Source organism: Podarcis cretensis (assembly GCF_951804945.1).
Source record: "Podarcis cretensis genome assembly, chromosome: Z".
In the NCBI taxonomy this organism is placed as follows: Eukaryota; Metazoa; Chordata; class Lepidosauria; order Squamata; family Lacertidae; genus Podarcis; species Podarcis cretensis.
Genome location: NC_137184.1, coordinates 149,027 through 166,703, shown reverse-complemented (window position 1 = coordinate 166,703; position 17,677 = coordinate 149,027). Strand labels below are relative to the sequence as shown.

Below are 17,677 nucleotides of genomic sequence, written 5' to 3'. Positions count from 1 at the left end.
GCAGCTGGATCAGACCCATGAAGACTCCTCAAGGATCTCTGGGGAGAAGAGGCTGTGGCTTCACAGCACAACCACCCTCAACCTGGAGGCCAGGCTGCCAATTTGTAGCCTGGGATTGGCCTGAAGATTGCTGGCTGGTCTTCTGGGAGGGAGCATGTAAACAGAACCTTGCGCTATGAAACCATGGGAGTCTGACTTAGGACCACAGACTTGCATGGGAATTATGGAGTTTGCTCCTACAGGAGGCGGCAATGGCCATCAACTTGGGGAAGCTTTAAGGAGGAACAGAAAAATTCACGGAGGAGGAGGAGGAGGAGGAGGGGGCCATCAATGGCTCCTAGCCAGAATGGCTCTCCTCTACCACCAGTTGGAGGCGGCAGCGGTGCCTCTGACTGCAAGTTGCTGGAAGCCACAGGAGGGGAGTGTGTTGCTCACCTTGAGTCAGGAGCCTCTGGAGGCAGGACAGGGAGAGGCAGCTGCTTAACTACCTTGCCTGCGCAAGTCAACACAGATCGTGCAATGGCAGCTTCCTATGTGCTGAGGCTAAACTTAATTCCAAAGAGCAGGGTGGAAAGACATTCTGCTGAGGAGGGAATGTGGGGCCTGGAGTGTTAGCAAAACAAAGGCACATTTAATTCCTGGGACGGGCCACAGGCCCAGCTGGCAGCAAGCAGGGATTTTCATACTCTGGCTGCTTTGAAAGGAATAAAGCGAACCCAAATGCATTTATGTGGTCCATTAACTAGGCCAATCCAGAAGCGCCAAGCAACAGGGAAAGGCACAGAGAGGCAGCGCAGCCCACGGACACGGGGGGGGGGGGGGAGGGAGAGCAGCAGCTGCTCACTTCCACCGCCATCTCAGTGTGGCAGGCAGACGCACACACAGAGGCGCACAATGGCTTTGTGAGTGTGCCGCCTGCTCCCGGCTGAATGCGCCCTGATGTGTGCACTCCAGGATGCATAGAAATCTAAAAATACCACGTCCCTCCTCACGGCTTGCCGCTCTCTCATCAAAAACAAGATACCTTTAACTGATCTCTCCTTTCCCTCTGCAGTGCTCTGGTCAAGGCTGTTTTTGCAGTTAGGTTTGCTGGCACATTGGGTTTTTTTGTAAAAGGGGGGGGGGATTCTGGCTGCTTGGCAGCTATCAAGGCAAGAGGGGCTAAAAGAACCTGCTCCTTCTTTCACCTGATGCTCATTCCTAACACCTCCCCATCAAAGCCTGGGCTGAGATCTGGATAACCAGGAGGAAGGGGAGCCAGCCCCGTCCAAAGGGACTGGGTGGAAGGCTTGCTTCCATCTTTCTCTGGCCTCCCCTTACCCTGCTGTGCTCCGCTGTGCAGGCACCGCCAGGGCCAAAGGCAGCTTCCAGCTTGCCAGAGATGCGTCCTGCCGGCACTGGTGAAAGCTCCTTCAGCCTCACGGCCTGCAGAGACCCCCTGCTCCAAGCACCCCCTCCCCTAATACACTGACTGCCAGGTAGAGGTGTGTGCGCGCGCGTGCGTGCGTGTGGAGAGGGCACCTGTGGGACACGGAAGCAAGCAAGCAAGCAAAAGAAAGGACACTCAAGAGTCAAGCAGTGCAGAACCATTTCACATTTATTAGTTCAAAGATCTAACACTTGCTAAACATGCGTTTAACACTTATTGGTCACATTTCCACAGGTAGTCAAGTCACAGAGTAGAACTTTGGAGCCGAGGCTGCTGGGCGAAAGCGAGGGGCGCCGGCCCCACCTGCCACATGGCCAAAACTACACCCGGTCAGAACACTGTTGTTGTCAACACCTCCTGAGGCAGGAGGCGCCGCCGGGCGAGTGGCATCCCTGCAGTGCAGATGCTCCAGCTCCAGGCATGTTGAAACATAACAGCTAAACATTCACTATTTGTTATGTTGCAGTGACACCCTGCTTCCCTGATTTATTACACGGGATTGTAGGGAAAACGTGCTGCAGGCTGTTTGGTCAAGGCATTGCTGCCCTTCCCTTCCTCCCTCCGGCTGGGAGAGTCCCAGGATGCCCATGGCGGGGGGGGGGGGGATGGAGATGCAGGTCTATAAACGTCAGCAGGGTCGGGAGAAGGAGGTGGCAGGAGCCATGGGTGTGTGGGGTGGGAGGGGGCCCTGCAGCCTTGGGCTCAGGCTGGCAAGAGCACCCCCTCTCCACATGCTGCTGCAGAGGGCAGGGTGGTCTTGCGTCTGGGGGCACCGCATGGCCTCTTCTCTAACAACTCTGCTCAAGATTCCAGGTGTCCCTTTCCTTCATTCCCCCCCCCCCATGCATCCTGCTACCTCCTTCTCACGCAGCCCCAAGGGGGGAGGGGGGCAGATAATTCCCCTGCAGCAGCAATGAGGAATGGAGAATCTCTGGAGAAGCTGACAAAGCAGTATCTCCGCCCCCCCCCCCAAAAAAAACACGCTGTTGCATCTCCACTCGGAAACATGTACAAAGAGGAAGCAGGGTTATTTTAGGTTTTTTCCAAAGTGGGGGAGGGGGGATTTCTTTTCTTTTTGTTTCTCCCCCCCCCCACACACAATCCCTTTGAGATGATAAACAGGATGTCACACAAGAGGTAGTTTTGTTATGGAAACTGAGTCAATAATGTTATCAACAAACTAGTACAAAACATTTTCATACTTAAGAAAGAAAGAAAGAAAGAATGCATCTATCGCAAAGGCGGCTCAGTTGAGGTCAATGGGTGCCCCGAGGGGGGCGGGTTCAAGTCCAGACAGGGGCTCCTTCCCCAGGCGATGCCAGGGGGGCGCAAGGCCCCAAGCAAGCCTGGGCAAAGAGAGCCCCCTCCTGCTGGGGCAGCGGCAGGGGGGGTTCCCTGGGTTCAGTTTAAATACATATCCCTGAGCTTCTGCGTGCGGCGCAAAGGGCGCACAGAGAACCCAGAGAAACCCCTCAGGCTGCTGCCGCAAGATGGAGCATCACTTTGGACTGGTATCACCTGAGATACAAAAATATCCGTGTCGGACTTCAGCTGCCACCCCCACCCTCTTCCCCTCCTGCCACGTCAAAGCCTGAGGAAGAGGGCAAGGCCACTGCCACCTTGGTCTCCCCAGACTCACAGCTGCAGAGCTGGCAGGGGCAAGGGGCGGGGAGCAGGCGGTGGCAGCGCAGTGATGGGTGGGGGGTGGGAGAGGGCGTTGATGGGTCCCCCTCCACCCCACCCTGTTTTTTGGTTGTTTTCCTATTTAGAAATAAAGTATTTTTTTTAAGGTAAAAAGTAGTTCAAGTTTATAAACAGCAACAAAACAAAAACAAAATGAACGGTTGGTTTGAAGGACTGCCACTGAATGGCAAAAGGGGAATTCCAAGCCTCCCTGCTCAGCTGGGGGAAGAAGGGGGAGAGGAGGGCGGCCTTTGGGGGTCTTCCTGGTCACAGTGGGCCCAAGAAGCTTGTGCTGTGGTCAGCCTGGTTCTGCAGCAGCTGCTGTGGCCCCTGGTGGCTTTTCTTGGGGTGCTCATGTACAGGAGGGGGGAGGGACTTAATATGTCACTCTCTCTCTCTCTCTCTCTTTCAAAATGAGTGGCAATAGGCTGGAAACAGGCAGGAAGACCTGCACCAGCAACTGGCACTTCCAGGAAGCCGGGGGAGAGACCTGCCATCACTGCCCTCCCTGACATTTGGCCTTTGCTGCTCCCGGCCTCCTCTGGAGTAAGGTGGTGGGAGCCAGCTGTATGCAATCTGCCCCTCACCTCCAAACTGCATTAAGCCAGGCTTCTTGGAAGAGCAGCAAGAAACTTTATTGCCAGTAAACTTCCATTTCTATTTTGTCTTTGTGTACTTAATAAGCCTAGGTATTTTTTTTTTGGGGGGGGGGTAATATTGAATTTATTCTGCGTTTGCCAAATTGCTGGGACTATTGTCATTTTGGGTTCTTTACTGACATGCTCTTTATTTCAGTATATTTGGTATACTGTAGGCCGCTTTGGGCTCAATTCGCTGCGGAAAGGCAGCAAACAAATAAACTCAACCGACCAATCAATCATGCTAAAAAAAAAAAGCCCAGAGAAACTGCAGCAGGGATCTCCCTGTGGCAGGTGGGCTGCTGGGCCCCAGCAGGGGAGAAACCAGAAATAGCAGAGCTCTCCTCTCCCCCTCCTCTCCCACACAGCACTAAGCACGTTATTATACAGTTCCCCCTTTTGTTTTTGCAAAATGACCATTGAACAAAAGATAGCACAGAAAGAGAATTCCAACCTTTGTACAGTGTCCTTCAAACCAAATTCACAAATCCATCTAAGTGAGTGACCTACGGTCCCTACGTCTCTAAGCTACAGTTCCTATTTTCTTCTTCACATAATACCTGAGTCCGCAAAGCATTACATTCACTTTACCCTGTTTCAAAACCAAACAAGCCGTCAGCGGGCTTGGTTGCGGGAGGCATTAACGACAGCCCAATGAGTCACCTTCTGGCTCACTGCATTAGCCTTTGGCCTGCGCCCGGATTCAGCCTGGCTCTCCCTGCTCCCAGAGATAAACAGAGGCTTTTGTGTGTCAACGGAGGGATGCTGTGAATGCGGAGGCAAAATGGGGGGGGGGGGGGGCCTTACACAATGGCCAGCGGAGCGTCCTCTCACACAGCCCCCCCCCCCTCCTGCACAGGCTGCAAAGCCTCTCTCCTTCCTGAGTCAAGTCACCTTTGAAATATATGCAGGAGAGGAGGGGGTGTGGGGACAGCAGAGGGGTCCTGAAAAATCCCACGGCCACAGATCTGTGAGGTTTCTATGAAATGTTGAGTGATGAGCTAGACTCCGCAGTCTTGTGCAATGTATAGAATCCCTGCTACGTAAAAGGAGCAAACCAGAAGGTAATGAATGGGTCAATCAGAGGTATTGTGGACAGCTCTCCCCCCCCCCAAAAAAAACACAAAACACAAAACACAAAAATAACACCAATGCCCTGGGCAGGCAGCACTTTCTAGTTTTGCGACACAGACAACATACAGGCAGACAGACAGACAGAAGGGCAGATAGGGAACGCAGCACTTGCACGCCCCCACCGCCCCTTGAGGTATATCGTGTCAAAGCAGAAGGCTTTCCAAAGTGGCGGGGAGGTGGGGGTTACAAATGCTACTTGGACCAATGGGAAAAGCAAAAGGGCAGTGACACCGGTCTGTGATGCACAAAAAGCCACAGAGCGCTGGCTGCAGCAGGGCCATTTACCCGTTTCACCTTGCTGGAATCAGCAACAGCAGCGTTGAGTGTGGGGAAGTTAAGCAAAGAGAGCGAGCCCTGTGGGTGACATCCCCCGCCCCACCCACAAAGCAAATGCCAATGGTCCGAAGGAGCTCTAGGCGGGGCTGGCAGTGGGGAGGGGCCTGTGAGTTTCCCTGATGCTCAGTCTGCAGTCGCATTTCCCACTTGCGCTTCCCAGGCCAACCTGTATCAGGATCTCCCCTAGAAATATGCCAAGCCTCCAAATGTAAACAGGGTGCAGTGGGGGGCAGCAAACTGCAAGGTTGTGGGGCGTTGACAGTGGCAGCAGCACTGGGACTGCCTCTGCGTGTGCTTATGAGGCGGGCTGAACAGGTGAGATGGGCTAATTCAGGCCCGTCCTTTCCAGCCTCTGATTGTGTCTGCCGGCTGCAGCCATTAGCCAGTGTGTGGGGCTCCCACCCCCTGCCTGAAGGCCTTAGAGGAAGACACCCACAGAGAAGCCTCTCTTGCTGTGAGCATCTGTGAAGCATGGAGCTAAGGAGGAGTGTGACATGGGTGGTGGAGCAGGGGCCTCTGGGAACTGGAGAGCCCACTGAGTGTGAATAGGGGAGAGAGACTCCCACCATGCAAAGACCAATCACAACCTGGAGAGTCTTGCAAGGGCCCCTTTCTGAAGGCTAAGAATGACAGTTTGAAGGGGTGTCCAGAGGGAACCCGGAAACTCATTTCCCCTTTGAAGGCCACAGAGCTGCCTCCCTGCTTGTCCCAGATTTCTTTCGCAGGTGGCAGGCAGGGAGAGGGAAGGTCTACAGCAGACCCCCTCAGACTGCGTGAGGAAGGGGCTGCCATCTCACCCGCTGAGACTCAGCCATCATCCTTGCAACCTTGCGTTTTTGTGGTAAAGTGAGGGGTTAATGGCTGCAGGGTCTGGAGTGCCAAGAGGTGGGGTGTGTATTTGAGATGCTCTGTGGGCAGCCAATTGAGAAGATGGGGGGGAAAGGAGGGGGGCAGCCACCGGACTTGGCACTTCTCTAGGGGAGAGCAGATTCCGGCCTCCAAGGAACGGCCGACTGCCCCAACAGAACGAACACTTTGTGTGCAGGCCCCACAGAAAGAGAGGAGCCCAGCACCTTCTCCTTGAGGTAGTCTTAAGTCATCGGCCCCAGCCTCCAGCCCTGGTAAAAAAAAAAGAGGTCTAACCCTAAAAAACACTGTTAACAAACATCTTCACATTCTGTAAACTGTGAGAGGACTCAATGGCTGCATTCGGACGGAATGCTGTGCACGGGGTTGAAGATCATACATTCAACTTTGTCGTGAAATAAATATCATAGGAAAATAGTAAAAAGAACAAGAAAAATAGAGGAAACCAAGCAACCAACCCCACAAAGATTCCTGCCGCAACAGCAAGGCTACCCACTGCCCAGCTGCAGCCATTCCATCAATTGCATGTGCCTCCTCCTCCTCCTCTTACTCCTGAGGAAGGGGGGAAGAGGCGGCTGCTCACTCTTTGCTCACGCTGGCCTTGCAGGAGTGCAGAACAGCCTTAAAGAGGAGAGGCAGCTGCTCCAACGGGACGTTCACCATTTTCCCTGTCAAGACAAGAACACAATCTTGGTTAGCTGCCCCGTGTCAAAGGCAGCATGGAAGAGGCCTGCCAGGTGAGCCTCATGGGGCCAACCAGAGTCCAGCAGGCTGCTCTCCCAGGGGCCAAGCAGACACCCCAAAGGCAAACCCACAGCACTCTCTCCTCCCGCGGCTCCCAGCAGCTGCTATTCAGAAACACTGCTGCCTTCAGGGTGGCTATGCTCCACCTCTGCCCCCAGGGGGAGAGGGCTCTAGCACTCCTGCTTCTGGGTTTCCCATGGTGGGCATCTGGTTGGCCCCACGGCCTCCAGGATGAGGGACTAGGTGAGCTACCAGTCTGTTTCAGCACCCTCCCTGCTGCCTCCCTTGGAGCTGCCCACCAGCTGCCCTGGACTGCACTTCTGAAGGTGGGAAGGAGGCTCCCACACGCTGGCAGTGCAGCCGGAGAGAGGCAGAGAAGCGTCTCCCTCCAAGCTTCATGATGCAGGGGAACCAGAACGACCACCGAGAGAGTCTCACCTGCAATGTATCGGATCTCCGGCAAACACATCATCAGATCTGGGAACCGGTTCGGCTGGTGCGGGTACTTGAACTCCATGAAATCTTGGCAGACGTACCAACACCTCTTGTTCAGCTGCTCCAGCTGGGAGGCGTTTGTCAGGCCTCGGATATCTGAGCAGAAGAAACCACGCTTGTGACGAGTGGGGCAGGAACAACCGCCCCATCCTGTCCCCACTCCCCACCCTCCCGCCAACTGCCACGATGCCGATAAAAGGTGCAGGGGCTGAGGAGGAGAGGAAGGGCCCCAGAAGCAAGTCCCAAGAGCAGCTTCTGTTGGTTGGCCATGGGGCAGCTCCTCCAGGAGCTGAGACCAAATTGCAGACAGCCTGGACCGGAGGAGCCTGGGACCTTCAACGGCTGCCGGACTCCTGACTCCCCTGAGCACCAGCCAGTGTGGCCAGCAGATGATGGGATCTGGAGCCCAGCTAAAGGGGGAAGAGAGACCTTGGGAGGGGCCAAGCAAAGTCGATATGCGGGTCTTGTATTCTGAATCCACCACAAAGGAAACCCAGGGCTCCACTCGCAAGCTGGAGGCAAAGAGGAGGAACCCAACTGGCAGCCGCTTTGCTGGGCCCAGGCAGGCAGCCCTTCCCACTGTGCGGCTGCTGAAACACCGCCTGTCCGCTGGCTTTGTATGCGAGGCCGTGAAGCAAATCTGACTCTGCGGAAACCCCCCCTGGGCCAGGAAATCCCCCCTGGGCTGCCCCGAACGCAGGAGAGTAAGGGGAAGTAGCAGCAGCAGGTGGGAGGGAGGAAAGGAACCCCCCTGCCTCCCCCCAGAGCCAAGCGCAGGTGCTCCCAACAGACTCCCCACACCTTTATGGACGTGTCTGGCCAGCCCCACAATGTCTCCAGCTGGCAGGAGGAGAGCAAGAGGGTTGATAGTCCTGTTTTCTCCTGTCTGTGCGGACAGAGAAAGGAGTCGGCCCATAGTCCCACAGAGGGTGCGAGAAGTACGAGGCCATAAAAGGGTATTGGGAAATGATTTATAATTAATTGAAAAACATGTTTAAAATTACTTTAACCCCCAAAACCAGAGTCCTTTCTGTTGGGGATAATTCAGACTGAAATTCCCAGGTGTCAGAAAAGGATATTTACGTACGCTACTGCTGCGGCCAATGTTAGCCCAAAAATGGAAAATGAGCAAGGTGCCAACCGAAGGAGATTGGCAACTTCAGTTGACAGAATATGCACAACTTGTAGACTTAACATATAGAATAAGGGAACAGAAAGAGTTTATACTTAAAGAAGATTGGACAACATTTACTGAATATATGGAAAATATGCGGAAAATAATGGTGTGTAGCTGAAAATGCTGTCTGCATTAAGATAAATTCAACAGTGTAAATAAGTTTGGATGGATGTAAATAATGGAAAACTGATGGGTATATTTTCTGTAAAATATGCAGGGATCTAAGATATGGAATGAAACACTGAAAGCAAAGAAGGGAAGTCACTGAGATCTTAAGTATGTAAAATGTTTAGCTGAAATTGTATAACAGAAAATTTTATAAAAATCAAATTAAAAAGAGAAAGAGAAGTTTGTGGTGGGGCTTTCCCAATTCCAGCTGCCAAGGGCCGGTCCCAGCTCTGCCTGAAGGGAACAGGGGCTGCAGTTCCTACAATGTCCGTTCCAGAGACACCGGGCGCACAGGCTGAGCGAGGGAGAGGAGGGCACAATATTGTTTATGAATTATGGGAGGGGGGGAATATGAATTTTACGCCTTGTTACGCGATCAAAGAAAACACGACAACGGCCCACAGGTTATTTTTTTCATTTGCCACCCTATGCCTGGAGGTCTCAGGGCAGATCCCAGATGGTCTTTAACACCCACCAGATTCGCAGAAATGTCAAAAAAATATGTTCTATTGTCTCTCTCTGCTTCTCCTCCGATTGAACCAATCGGTTAGTAAATATGTCTCAAAGGAGAATAAAAATGAAGTTCAGATTAAGTCCATTAAGCCCACTGAGCTGGAAAGTTTTTAAACGTCGGAACGTGCAGCAAAAAGATTAACAAAAAAAACCCCTGAAGAATGTTTTTGAAGAAGTGTGCATGCACACGAAAGCTCATGCCAATAACAAACTTAGCTGGTCTCTAACGTGCTACCGGAAGGAATTTTTTTATTTTGTTTTGACTACGGCAGCCCAGCACGGCTACCTACCTGTAACTAAAAAAAGCCATCCAGAGGCCGTAATTAATTTCCCTCTCCTGTTCACAAACTGCAATCTGCAGCGCTTGTCCTCGGAGAACGGAAGTTGACTTCCTTTTTTCACCTTCCATTTCCCCCCCAATTTTTAATTAATCCTAATTTAATGTCCTCAAGTTTTGGATTAAGTTTTACCTCGTTTTGAAGATCTGCTTTCTTTTGGCAGCAGCCAGTGACTTTGGCTGGCAGGTGTGATTTTGCAATAATGAATTGAAAAAGATACTTTCCCCGAAAGACTTGAGATGGGGGACAGTAACAACGGAGGTCCCCTCCCCCCGCAAAAAACAAAAGGGTTTACTGTACTACTATACGCCTCTGCTGCAGCTAGAACGTAGTGTGCGCACGCTCAGAGGATGACCTCCAAACCATCCTAAATATCTTTGCAGAAGCTTACGAAAGGCTTGGCCTATCACTCAACATCCAAAAAACCAAAGTGCTGCACCAACAAGCACAAAATAACCCCTCTGCAGTGCCACAAATCCAACTCAATGGTGTAACATTGGAAAATGTCGATCACTTCTCCTACCTAGGCAGTTATCTTTCTACAAGGGTCAACATTGATAGCAAAATCCAGAATCGCTTGAGCTCTGCGAGTGCAGCTTTCTCCCGATTGAAGCGCAGAGTGTTTCAGGACTGAGACATTCGCAGGGAAACCAAAATGCTTGTTTACAAAGCTATTGTACTACCAACCTTACCAAATACTTGTGAAACATGGACCACCTATAAACACCATCTCCAACTCCTTGAAAGATTCCATAAACAGTGTCTCCAAAAATTTTTACACATCACTTGGGAAGACAGGCGAACTAATATTGATGTTCTAGAAGAAGCAAAGATCACCAGTGTTGAAGCAATGATTCTTCAACATCAACTTCGTTGGACCGGTCTTGTTGTGAGGACGCCTGATGATTGTCTTCCAAAGCAACTACTCTATTCCAAACTTAAAAATAGAAAGTGTAATGCTGGTGGTCAACAAAAGAGGTCCAAACACTGACACACAATAAACACTGACAATTAGGAAACACTGGCCTGTGAGTGCTCCAGTTGGAGAACAGCCTTGACTAAAAGTGTCATGGGCTTTGAAGACACTCGAACTCAGGACGCAAGGGAGAAACATGCTAAGAGGAAGGCACGCCTGGCAAATCCACACTGTGACCAACTCCCGTCCAGAAACTAATGTCCCCACTGTGGAAGGAGGTGTGGATCCAGAATTGGCCTCCACAGTTACTTACAGACTCACTGTTAAAACCGTGTTTATGGAAGACAATCTTACTCGGCTACAAGTGATCGCCAAAGAAGAAGAAGAAGAGAAGATTGGCACAAATCTAGTACCCACTAAGGAAGAATGGCAGTGTAAAATGTTTGAACCTGTTGATGAACAGGGTAAGAGAAAACGAAGACAAGGAATCTAAGAAGGAATGGATAATGTTCATGTACTATTTCAAGAACCGGCACAGACAAATAACGTAGCTTAGCAGGCTTTGTGTATATCCAGCCAAGTTGAAATTGATAAAAGAGTATTGATTCGGTAACAAATGGGATGGTGGGAAAGAGAACAGGAAAAGTGTGGAAGGGAATTTGTAGGGACGCGGGTGACGCCGTGGTCTAAACCAGGCATAGGCAAACTCGGCCTTCCAGATGTTTTGGGACTAAACTCCCATCACCCCTAACTAGCTGGACCAGTGGTCAGGGATAATGGGAATTGTAGTCTCCAAACATCTGGAGGGCCAAGTTTGCCTATGCCTGGTCTAAACCACAGAGCCTAGGGCTTGCCGCTCAGAAGGTCGGCGGTTCGAATCCCCGCGACGGGGTGAGCTCCTGTTGCTCGGTCCCTGCTCCTGCCCACCTAGAGGTTCAAAAGCACGTCAAAAGTGCAAGCAGATGAGTAGGTACCGCTCCGGTGGGAAGGTAAATGGTGTTTCCGTGCCCTGCTCCGGTTCGCCAGAAGCGGCTTAGTCCTTCTGGCCACATACCTGGAAGCTGTATGCTGGCTCCCATGGCCTATAGAGCAAGATCAGCACGCAACCCCAGAGTTGTCCCTTTACCTTTTGGAAAGGGATTCGAACTCGGACTCCCCAGGCCCAAGTGAGGTCCCGGATCCACTCTCAGCTGAGGGCTGAGCACAGAAGTGGCCCCTCTCCACTCTCACGCGCACACCTGCCCTTCCGTAAGGTTCAGGAGGGAGACAGTCCATGTGGGTCTGTTGTTCCGCCTGGGACCCCAAAATATGGGATGAAGCAGATCCCTTCTGCACAGGCAAAGTGGACTAATGGGAGGCCATGCTTCAAATCATACGCACAATTACCCACAGGTAAGCCCCACTGCACTCTACAGGGCTTACCTGCGGCTAAGTGTGTGTATGATTTGAAGCATGGCCTCCCAGTAGTAAGGTAAGCCCCACTGCACTCTACGTAGGAAGTTGGAAGTGGGGCAGAGGGAGGGAAGGGAGTTTTCTGTGAACCACCCTTAGACCGCTGGGTGTAAGGCGGTATATAAATTCAGTTGATAATAATAATAATAATACAGTGGTACCTCGGGTTAAGTACTTAATTCATTCCGGAGGTACATTCTTAACCTGAAACTGTTCTTAACCTGAAGCACCACTTTAGCTAATGGGGCCTCCTGCTGCCGCCGCGCCGCCGGAGCACAATTTCTGTTCTCATCCTGAAGCAAAGTTAACCTGAAGCACTATTTTTGGGTTAGCAGAGTCTGTAACCTGAACGTCTGTAACCTGAAGCGTATGTAACCTGAAGTATAATAATAATAATAATAATAATAATAATAATAATAACGCACTATTCCTGTTTTTTGAAAATGCAAATAAAAAAAGAGACAGGGCGTCTCCCGTGGAGGCTCACCTTGGTTGAGGAAATTGATGGCTTTCATGCAGGCGTATTCCTCCTTGCCGACCTTGAGCTGGCCAAACTTGCGGTACAGGTAGATAAGCCGTTCCATCACCTCCATCCCTTCTTCGCTGAACCTGTAGAGGGGAGGCGGGCAGGGAGGGAGGGAGTTTGGCGTCAGGCGAGCCCTCCAGGAACTATCCTAGATCCCGTTCCAGAACCGCCCTGAGACCTCCAGGTATAGGACGGTATTAAATTCAACAAATAAATCATCAACATCATCTGGGTTATAAAGGCGCCCTAAAGACGTTAAAGCAAAGCTTATGGGATCATGCACACAGTGACTTGCGATCTTGATCACACGCAGTCTGTAGTCTGCTGGCAGTAGGAGTACAAGATGGTCATGTCTTTAAGTTAACATCTTGCATTAAAAACCTGACAGTACCCAAATTATAGTAGGCTTTTCACCAAAGCCAGATTAAACGTCTTTCCTTCTGCAGTGTTTGGATGGCAGGTTGAGAGGAGTTCCCTACCAGGACAGACTTTGCTCGTGTACTCAAGACATCAACTCTATAAAACATATTTTGCTGCACTGTGCGAAATATGAGCAAGCTGAACTGATATTACCCTTGCTGGTACCTTTCCCGGGAAAATCAGAGGCTCACTATGTTAGGTTCCTATTGGAAGACCGGACAAACGCTAGAACATTAGCAGTCACCAATGTGGCTGCCGCATTCTGGATTAGTTGTAATTTCTGGGTCATCTTCAAAGGTAGCCCCACATAGAGCAAATTGCTGTAGTCCAAGCGAGAGATAATTAGAGCATGCACCACTCTGGGCAGGTAGGGTCTCATCCTGCATACCAGATAGAGCTGATAAACAGCTGCCCTGGATACAGAATTGACCTGAGTCACCATGGACACCTGAGTCCAGAATGACTGCCAGGCTGCACACCTGGTCCTTCAGAGGCACAGTTATCCCATTCAGGACCAGGGTGTCCTCCACACCCACCCGCTTCCTGTCCCCACAAAACAGTACAGTGGTGCCTCGCAAGACGAAAATAATTCGTTCCGCGAGTCTCTTCGTCTTGCGGTTTTTTCGTCTTGCGAAGCATCCCAATTAGCGACTTAGCGGCTTAGCGCTATTAGCGGCTTAGAAAAAGGGGGGGAAGGGAAAAAACTTGCAAGACTCGCAAGATGTTTTCGGCTTTCAAAGCAAGCCCATAGGGAAATTCGTCTTGCGAAGCGCCTCGAAAAATGGAAAACCCTTTCGTCTAGCGGGTTTTTCGTCTTGCGAGGCATTCGTCTTGCAGGGCACCACTGTACTTCTGTCTTGTCAGGATTCAACCTCAATCTGTTAGCCATTGAGGTGGCCCCTGCGAGGAACTATCCCCGTCGAGAAATTCCACCAGCTCAGTTCCGAGGTCCCCAAGTCTGAGCGGGGAGACACGCTTAACCCAATTCAGATTCACGCTCTTTGGGTGAAGCTGGGAACTGACGCGCAAGGAGGCTGGGGAGGAAGCAGCAGCAGGAGACAGGGGCACAGGGTACTAAGGAAGCCCGCTTGTCCGCAAGGCATGGGAACAAGAGCCCCCATGCTGCCTTCGCACGGACTCGACAGCGTGAGTATAGAAAGGGGGGGAGCGTCGCAGCTGCACATGCAAGAGGGCCCTAGGCTGGACACAGAACCACCGATTGGTTCAAAATTGGGAAAGGAGTAGCCCCAAACCAAACTTGAACCAAATTTTTTTACAATTTAGGCAGAATATTTGGACTAATGGACACGTATTTGTATAATCTGGAACATTTAATGTGATTTCCCAGTAGTGAGAGCTGGACCATCAAAAAGGCTGATCGCCGAAGAATGGATGCTTTCAGATTCTGGTGCTGGAGGAGACTCTTGAGAGTCCCATGAACTGCAAGAAGATCAAACCTCTCCATTCTGAAGGAAATCAGCCCTGAGTGCTCACTGGAAGGACAGATCCTGAAGCTGAGGCTCCAATACTTTGGCCACCTCACAAGAAGAGAAGACTCCCTGGAAAAGACCCTGATGTTGGGAAAGATGGAGGGCATAAGGAGAAGGGGACGGCAGAGGACGAGATGGTGGGACAGTGTTCTCGAAGCTACCAGCATGAGTTTGACCAAACTGCGGGAGGCAGTGGAAGACAGGAGTGCCTGGCGTGCTCTGGTCCAGGGGGGTCATGAAGAGTCGGACACGACTCAACAACAAGAACAAGAACAACACGGTTTGATTGGATGGTTAAAATGGGAAACTTAATAAAAATGATTTTAAAAAATAAAAAAATTGGAAAAGGAGTACAACCAGGCTGTACATTGTCTCCCTGCTTATTTAAGTTATATACAGAATTCATCACGCAAAGGCTGGACTGGAAGAAGCCCAAGCCAGAAGAAATATCAACAACCTCAGATATGCAGATGACACAACTTTGATGGCAGAAAGTGAGGAGGAATTAAAGAACCTCTTAATGAGGGTGAAAGAGGAAAGCGCAAAATATGGTCTGAAGCTCAACATCAATACTAAGATCCCGGCCACTGGTCCCATCACCTCCTGGCAAATAGAAGGGGAAGAAATGGAGGCAGTGAGAGATTTGACTTTCTTGGGCTCCATGATCACTGCAGATGGTGACAGCAGTCACGAAATTAAAAGACGCCTGCTTCTTGGGAGAAAAACAATGACAAACCTAGACAGCATCTTAAAAAGCAGAGACATCACCTTGCCAACAAAGGTCCGTATAGTAAAAGCTATGGTTTCCCCAGTAGTGATGTATGGAAGTGAGAGCTGGACCATAAAGAAAACTGACCGCCGAAGATACAGTGGTGCCCCGCAAGACAAATGCCTCGCAAGATGAAAAACCCGCTAGATGAAAGGGTTTTCCGTTTTGGAGGTGCTTCACAAGACGAATTTCCCTATGGGCTTGCTTCGCAAGACGAAAATGTCTTGCGAGTTTTTCCGACTTTTTTCCCTCCCCCCCCCCTTTTTCTAAGCCGCTAAAAGCCGCTAAGCCGTTTATAGTGCTAATCCGCTAAGCCACTAATGGGCTTGCTTCGCAAGACGAAAAAACGCTAGACGAAGAAACTCGCGGAATGGATTCTTTTCGTCTTGCGAGGCACCACTGTACTCACGTTGGTGAAGAAGATTTAGAGACTTTGCCATTTGCAATTTCTGCCTATAAATAGCGTTTAGCGCCGTTGTTATTGGACATCACGTTATTTTGTTTGGCTCGTCCATACTGCAACACAGGGGGCTATTTACGGATTATTGGCGAGACTTTCCTGGGAGGCGTCCCGACGCGACGCCGGACCCAAAACGAGACGGGGCAGGTCTCAATGCTTAGACTGACTTTAGTTTGTTTTTATAACTTTTTTTTTTTTAAAAAATAATTTCTATCAAATGATTTTCTGTTACCAAAAACAAGACAACCATACCACCACTAAATATAAGTTAAGAAATAAAAATGAGTTGCTTACTTGTTATCTACCATCTTATTTCCTCCCAAACCTTCCATACGAAAACACACATATGTACATACATACACACAAAATGATAACAAAAGGAAATATTTCCCCCCCTTTTATTTTACAAAACCCTTTCTTCAACTATGACTTCCCGTCAATTCCCTTTGCGTATATTTTATCTCACAACTGCATGTACACCAAACAATAAACCTATCTATATCAATTTTCCAACCTGTTCTGAAAACATAATAAATCCTTAATTGTTGTCCACCTTTAGTTCTTTTATCACTCGAATGCCAGCACCAAGTCAAAACTATTCTTGTATTTTTGAACCTATAATTTTCTACAACTCCGTTCAATATCATTTTTGTTATTATTATTTTTCAAATTTTTACCGATCCCACCCATTGTTTCAACAATATGGCCTGTCTTGTTAAAAAAATTTTTCCACCCTATATTATATAAACCTGTGATAGGAAACACCTGATATTAGTCTTTAATATCAGCAGTAACATCTAGACCATGGGAGCGCTTCAGCCCCGTTCTTGATTCTGTTTAAAATCTAAAACGGCTTTATCTTGGGTTTTTTAAAAGCAGCACTAGAATTAACCTTTATTACTGTGCTTTGCTTTCTTCAAGCTGGGCTTTGTTTAAAACTTGCCATTCAGCTTTTCTGTAAATTCAGTATTGGAAACCGTACTTATTGAGTCCTCAATCCTTTATTACTGTGTTTTGCTTTACCTAGGTCAAACTAGGTACTTCAGAATTTGGGGGGGGGGGTTACCCCTTTTTTTTGAATTTGGGTCACTTAAAAGTTTATGATTTTTCCGTTTCCTTCTGAGGAAACGGAATCGTTCAGCGAAACGAGGTTTTGTAGCCGGTATCCTGTTAAGGCTTTGTTCAATTTTAGGGTTTTTCTAATTTCCCCCTTAAACTTTCCAATTTTTTATTATTTAGTTTATTTCTGCAAGGCAATGTTTCTAGCAGGTCACTTCTCGTTTTGGGGTTTTGTGCCATTTCTCAGTTCCACAAAAAAACAAATGAAATGCCGTGAAAATCCCTGAAACTAGAAGTAACCGACTATGAAGTTAAATTAGATAACAAAAATCAAGTTAAAGGAAAAAATTAACCTAGAATTAAACAAAGACTTAACGAGATGCCGGCTACAAAAACTCGTTTCACTGAACTAATCAGCTTCCTCAGAAGGATATAAAGAAATTATAAACCTTAAATGATTTCAAACAAAGAGCAGAGCTGAAATGCTTCCCTGAGTTTACAAAAAAGGTAGGAAAACCTCAATGACAAGTTTTATACGTAGCCCTATTTAAGAGAGCCAAGCATTTGTAGTAGGAAATTGAGGACTCGGCTATAAAAATTCTAGTATTGCCTTTACAAAAGGGTTTTAATAAAAACTTACAAAGGAGTAAGAGATAAGCTGTAAGTTTCAAACAAACTCAAAAACAGGGATGAAAAGCTCCTGACTGCTGATGTTAAAGACTGATAAAGGGAGTTTCCAATCACAGGTTTTTATACTGTAAGGCAAAAGAATTTTTAAAGGGACAGACCATCTAGTTCAAACAAAGGGTGGAATTGCTAAGATTTGTAAAGAATAACTAGAATAATATTAAATAGAGCTGTAAGAAATTAATACAAGAAGGAACGAAAGTCGATATAAGAATTGAGACCTGACGAAATTAAGGAACCAAATCTAAAAATCCAATATGTTTCTTTCCATAGCAATTTCTTTCTCAAAATATCTGCATTTATCTCAGGAGTTTGAGGTTTATAAATGATCAACCATCTGAAATCCATTGCCTTACATTTAGCTTCTAGGAAGTGA

At 48.9% G+C, this 17,677-nt stretch overlaps 1 protein-coding gene across 6 annotated transcripts in view; it reads right to left on the bottom strand.

The window, feature by feature from the left end:
- NR6A1 (nuclear receptor subfamily 6 group A member 1) overlaps positions 1 to 17,677 on the bottom strand; it is a 49,912-nt gene that overhangs the window by 3,981 nt on the left and 28,254 nt on the right. For 4 of the 6 annotated variants that reach the window (XM_079962132.1, XM_079962133.1, XM_079962136.1 and 1 more), the window contains exons 9-11: positions 12,378 to 12,499; positions 7,270 to 7,422; positions 6,671 to 6,755 (exon numbers count right to left, since the gene is read on the bottom strand). In XM_079962132.1, the coding sequence (XP_079818258.1) occupies positions 6,671 to 6,755; positions 7,270 to 7,422; positions 12,378 to 12,499 (360 nt within the window). Of the gene's footprint in view, positions 1 to 1,579; positions 6,756 to 7,269; positions 7,423 to 12,377; positions 12,500 to 17,677 lie in introns of those variants that run through there. The other 2 variants (XM_079962134.1, XM_079962135.1) reach the window with 1 other exon arrangement.